The sequence below is a fragment of the Nymphalis io genome, chromosome 1 (assembly GCF_905147045.1).
Source record: "Nymphalis io chromosome 1, ilAglIoxx1.1, whole genome shotgun sequence".
In the NCBI taxonomy this organism is placed as follows: domain Eukaryota; kingdom Metazoa; phylum Arthropoda; class Insecta; order Lepidoptera; family Nymphalidae; genus Nymphalis; species Nymphalis io.
Genome location: NC_065888.1, coordinates 3,314,435 through 3,320,577, shown reverse-complemented (window position 1 = coordinate 3,320,577; position 6,143 = coordinate 3,314,435). Strand labels below are relative to the sequence as shown.

General features: G+C 30.9%; 1 protein-coding gene across 1 annotated transcript; it reads right to left on the bottom strand.

Annotated features, from left to right (window-relative positions):
* Positions 1 to 904: 904 nt before the first annotated feature.
* LOC126781032 (sialic acid synthase) lies at positions 905 to 6,115 on the bottom strand. The gene is made up of 5 exons (XM_050505800.1): positions 5,757 to 6,115; positions 4,074 to 4,289; positions 3,461 to 3,808; positions 1,910 to 2,060; positions 905 to 1,206 (listed from the first exon to the last, which is right to left on the bottom strand). The coding sequence occupies exons 1-5, from the start codon at positions 5,883 to 5,885 to the stop codon at positions 1,001 to 1,003; spliced, it is 1,050 nt and encodes a 349-aa protein (XP_050361757.1). The 5' UTR covers positions 5,886 to 6,115; the 3' UTR covers positions 905 to 1,000.
* Between the last annotated feature and the right edge of the window lie 28 nt (positions 6,116 to 6,143).

Genomic DNA, 6,143 nt, shown 5'->3' with positions numbered 1-6,143 from the left:
AAAATAGAATCATATCGTTTCCAAAAATATTCAATTATCGTCAGAAAGAAGATATTTTAAGTATGCAACAGTGACGTCACGCTTTCATGAATGACTATTCGACGTTAAAAAGAACAGTGGAGACTTGGAAAATTTCGTTATTAAATAGTTACTCGTACTAGCGCCTACAAACATATTTTCTGAGACTTCTTGTGATAATATTTACATTTGATCGTTGCCAAGAATACACCTACATTGATTATCATTCATTTGATTTATTTATACAATACATGCATTCATGTATTTTCGCTATTAGTTGGTAAATTCGAAGAGGAAATAAACAATATACGCAAGTCAATATTGAATAAAACACCTTTTTTAACATTAGAGTATTATATATATTTTTTTATTAATATTTAACAATTATTTCATAAAAATAGTAACTTATTATTTGTTTTTTTTCATTTTCAGAATTAATTTTAAATTCGAAGTTATTTTGTCCTTATTGTCGTAAAACTAGCCATGCTTATATATATAGCTTTGTTAGTAATTAATTAATTGGAACAATTCATTATTGATTACACTATGACTATAATAATAATATTTAATCTGTTGGCGCGTTATTCTTTTTAATAATGTCTTGCAGATAATAAGTGTCTATAAAATTATTATTATTTTTATTAGAAATTTTGTGCATCTTCCGCAATTATATAAATTACACTTCCACTATTAAAAACAGACATAATAAAATAAACACAAAATATATAAGCTGTATATCTGAATTTTAAAGATATTCTTCTTTCAGTGCATTTAAAGTAAAATTTTAACAGCGAATTTGAGCACAACGTTTCTGTATGCCACGCTTTAGTGAAACGTTACTGACGTGCAAAGGTTCAGTTTCTTTTTTATTGTATAAATTGACGTCAGATTTTTTAAGATACTTTTTGTAAGATTATAACTTATAGCGGCAACTGTAATTGGGTTACAATCTATTATTTGTTTGTTTTCTTTTTCCATAACATCAACAGAAATCCCCTTCATTGAGTGGTTCATCTTCCTTCTTATCATAAACGAGTGTTTTATAGATAACTTCCTCGAAATGTAAGGCATTTAGTCCTTTAGGTTCGGCAACCTTAATTTTGACATCACCGGGATATAAAATTTCTCCTTTATTTTTTGTGCAACCCATAACAAGGGACTTCTGCAATTTATCAATGCATGGAATTTCTGTAACAAATATAATTATATTTGCATTTAATATTGTGTATACTATATATTAGAATTGAGATAGCTCATAGTACAGAACGCAAGGATATTAAATGAAAATTTATAACTCGGTCAAAAATTTCTCATTCTTTATACCCTAACTCTTGATATTGAGAATTTTCGACAGAAAAACCCAATAACTTTTTATTGGCCTTGGGATTTGAATCCAAGACCTTCGGGTCTGCTGCCTATTGCCATAGGACGCTAAAATTTGTCAATAAATACTTCTTCTAAATTAAATAAAAGATATAATATTAAGACTGTATACTCAAATTAAAAAATGAAACGAAACAGTTCCAGGGCCTGCTACGTTCCGACCACACTTTTATGCACGTGCTCGTTCCATAAGCACAAACGTATAAATACTGCAATATTCATCGTAATATACAAAGTGTACAATGAAATACAAATGTTTGAAAACGAGCTGTCAGTTTTTGTAGTAGCTGTTTAGTTTAAACATATTTGATAAACTGCTGCCATTATTTTACTTGTTAATACATTTTTACTAATTATAGGACATAATTTGACTATTTATCATTTTTTTGGACTATAATCGCCTTTAAGATATCAAAATGGATAATTAGTTTTATTTAATTTTTGACAGAAATAAGTAACTAAATTCTGAATGTCATTAATTCTTCAACGATTGATGAAGTGTTATTACCTGATGTTACAACTTTCTTGATAGGAGTGCCAAGAGATGCTTCGATAACGCGTACGTCTCTTACTAATTGCTTGAATTCTGCGGGTGTCAAGGAGCACACATGATCAGTTCCCTTCATAGTTTTATCTAATGTTATATGCTTCTCTAAAACCTAAAATACAAAACATCATTATTATTTTCTAATACACTAAATGAAAGTCATACAACTACAAATATAAAAGCAAATGTAGTCACCATCATTGACTACAATATGCGCAATCTAACATGGCCAGTCTAAATAAAGGCTATTCCAATTGATATCAACTTCCATATAAGAAACAAATTGTGTAAAGTCAGATACATATCTAATAACTATTATTACATCATTAAATAAATAATATCCTGGGACATAATTTACACACGGCCATCTGATCAAAAACTAAACAGAGCTTGTACTATGAAAACCAGACAACTGATATACCTACTAGATATACTAATTTTCTTTTGTAAATACATACTTATATAGATAATTACACCTAGATTCAAGACAAACAGACATGTTTATGCACATAAATGTCTGTCCTGGGTGGGAGTCGAACCCACAACCTTCGGCGTGAAAGGTAAGTATCTACCAACCACGCTAACCGGCTCGTCAAATTAATGCTGTAACAAATTACATTTGTATTGATTTTGTCGTTAGTATTTTAATAGAACTTAAATAAATCATAGATCAATACTATCATAATCGTCAAGGCGTGTGCTATATTAATAAATATCGATAAAAACGACACCCGCCTTAGTAACATCAATATGATGTCAATAATTGACGGCATCTCGTACGAATTACTTACAAATACGCATATACACCTAGGCATTACACAACTGTCGAAAAAAAGAGAGTTACGTTTTCAGGATACCTGTATCTAGGATGGCAATTCGCCACAATAATATCCATACACTAGCCCGCTTGCAGCAGCTGCGTTATAAAATAAGAATATAACTTTCTTAAAAGGAAAGGAGGCTCCCAGCTGTCCTAGTAGTTGGATATTTTCAGGCAGTTCATTTAAGATATACCGCTTGCAAAACAGTAAAAAATAACTATAATTTGCTATTTACGATATTCTAACCGAATAATATATTGTTTCATGCATACATACAAAAACATTCGCATTATTGCCTACCCAGCAGGTAAAGATAATATTTGTAAAAACTACATATATCTGCGCTAACAATCGTAACTAATTTTTGACCTGAAATTAGATCACGCACATTGCGAAACCATATCAAAATCTTTTAATGGTTTACAATATACTGTCTAAATATTAAGATAAATAATTTTATCATTGAACACACAGATTTCGCTGTTATATCTTGTATTCTTGAAAACTATTTTCGCAAACATTGAAGGTCATGAGGAATGTTTATGGTCACGAAAATAACGTTGAAATATGTTTTTAAATTATAGAATCTTGGTGTAGGGTTGCCAGTTTTGCATATTAAAACAAAATTAATAATTAAGACTAAACATAATACTTTATTATGGAGGTAGTGAAAGTATGATTTGCGCCTTACCTTTGCTCCCAGTGCGATTGCGCCTAATGCTACTGCTGTTCCTAGTTCTTGACCAGAATATCCAACCGGAACATCAAACGTGTTCTTGTAATCTTGTAATACAGTTAGATTACAATCTTCGAAGGGCACTGGATATGCTGATATACAATGCAATAAACAGAACTGTTTGTGTTGCGCTGATACTATGTCGTAAATAGTTTTTACCGCTTGCTTGTCAACCATGCCGGTGGATATGATCAGGGGGACCTTCTTGGACGCAGCGTATTTTAAAAATAGCAAATTGTTCGAGTCCCCTGAGCCAATTTTAATAAAGGGTACTTTGATGTTGACTAAAAAGTCAAATGAAACCTACAACAGAAAAATTTTTTACAAAGTTACAAAGACAGCGTTACAAAATAATTTATCCGATTGTGATATTTGGTGATTTTGACTAATTGTTCTGCGTACCCGCGATAGTTCCTTGCCCAAGAAAATAAGATTTTTTTTCTTTTTATACTTGTGTTCAAATATAAAAGTTTTTATGTAGATCTCTTTTCCATTCGTGTGAAACTTGGACGCGTAGTAAGTATTATATAAATATTATTGAAGCTGTAATAAATAAGTATTTTCATACCATATCCATGGCTGAAGCAGTGAAGAGGATTCCAACCTCTTGGGCATATTTAAACAGCTCCCTGTACTGGCTCTCAGAAAACTCTAAGTGTTTTTTATGGTCGCCGTATGTTTTACCCCAAGAGTTCGGATTGTCATAAGACCTTTCTAAATATTTCTTGGTAAATTTTTCTTTTAGACATGTCTTTTGAAATTTAACACAGCTGGCTCCGGCTTCCTGAAATAAATAAAAAATTGACCCATTAAGGTTTCCTTTTATTTATGACGAGATTTAGACTTTTTTACTCGCGGTACTACAGAAGGTAAGTGACTTTTCTCGGGGCACTTTAATATCTAGAGAGTTATATATATTTTAGGCTTAAACTTTTTTTGTAGGTATTTATTATAAAAGTAGAATTAAGTCATGCGAGAGCTACAGTGAATGAAAATATTGATCGAATTTCTTTAAAGAAATTGGCGAATCTTCGGCCTTTATGATAATAATACCATACAACGGTTACCTGCTATTTTGTTCCTTTAGAAAATTCATTCGTAAATTTAGTAATATTTATTATTGAATTTGAGATTGATTGACAAGATTGTCCATCCAGTAATAAAACAATACAAATGAACCATGTCTTAACAAATGAAGTAAATAAAATCTTTATCTATCTTTATATAAATGTACACGAGAGTAAATAATAATAATAGAATAAAATAAATAATAATAATAGAAAACAATAGTATTTTGATGTATCCTACAATAACAACGTCCTCGAAGTTTAATCATTTTAACCATCGATGATTTTAACAGATACAATTTGCGATCACATATACACAATTCCATATTAGGTAACCTGTAAAATACTATACCTACTCGTATATACTTTGACAAATCTTACTGCATATAGTGTCCAAAGCGTAAAATTATATTTTCAACGAGCAAAGTTTATACAGTTGACATAATAATGACTAAGTAATTTTTGTAATAATGACTAATAAATCGTTCACTTGTTTATTTATTTAGACTCAGGGGTATCTAACAGGCGGCCTGGATATTTAACGACGTAATATTTTGTAGGTCGTGTAAATAGACCAATTAACTTTACAAAAAATCTTAAATGTAAATTAAATAAATGTTGAAATAATTTTAAATCGCTTTTCAAAAAACGATTGTTCGTCTCTTGTATTTTTGTTATTAAATGACTATACATACATATATAACTAAACTTAATATCAGAAGTGTAATTTAATTTCAATTTTGTTTTTATCGACAAACAACGTTTAATCTATTATTAATTCCCAAATTAAATTTAAATTCATTTTCCCTTTCATTGGAATGTAGATGTAGATTTAATGCCAAACCAAATACCTACAAAAATAGGTACAGATATTATCTGACTTTTTATGACTTTGATAGCATTTTTTTATTGTTTTGATAACTAACATAATAAACTTAAGTAGGTACTCATTGTATATTTATAGATATTATTTTATAAGCATGTATCCAATAATATATTTAATAAACAAAGGTGTAATTGCTTGCGTTGTGTTAGAACTTCGAAGTAAGCGTGAGGCATTCACCGCGAAACGTCATCCGTTATTGTTTTGTTTCCTACTGGCTTATAGCTTCCCACAACAAAGCGCTCACAACCTCAAATCGTTCACATTCGATATTGTTTAAAATATCTCGAACATTACTAACCTTAGCTGCTTTGATTAACTTTTTCGCAATTTCAATGTCACCTTGATGATTTTGACCAGCTTCCGCGATAATAAAGCAGGGATTATTACCGCCAACTTTTATGTCATCGGTTATTTTCACTTCGACCATTTTCAAAACTGTCAATGTGCCATAAAAACAAACGAACCGTGACCGTATTCCGCTGCAAACTGATATGTTTAAACTGTTTAATATTACTCGAAAGGTTTATCGACCCCTTCAAGATCGAATTGAGTAAATAAGGTCAATTCAATATAAAAGCGAGCTACTCGGTGCGCGCCCGTCGCACTTGTGCGGTAGTGCGCGCTTGCCCGATCCAACACTCGCGCCGCATGATAATTGATAAAAACCAGTATGTTGGGTAGCGAC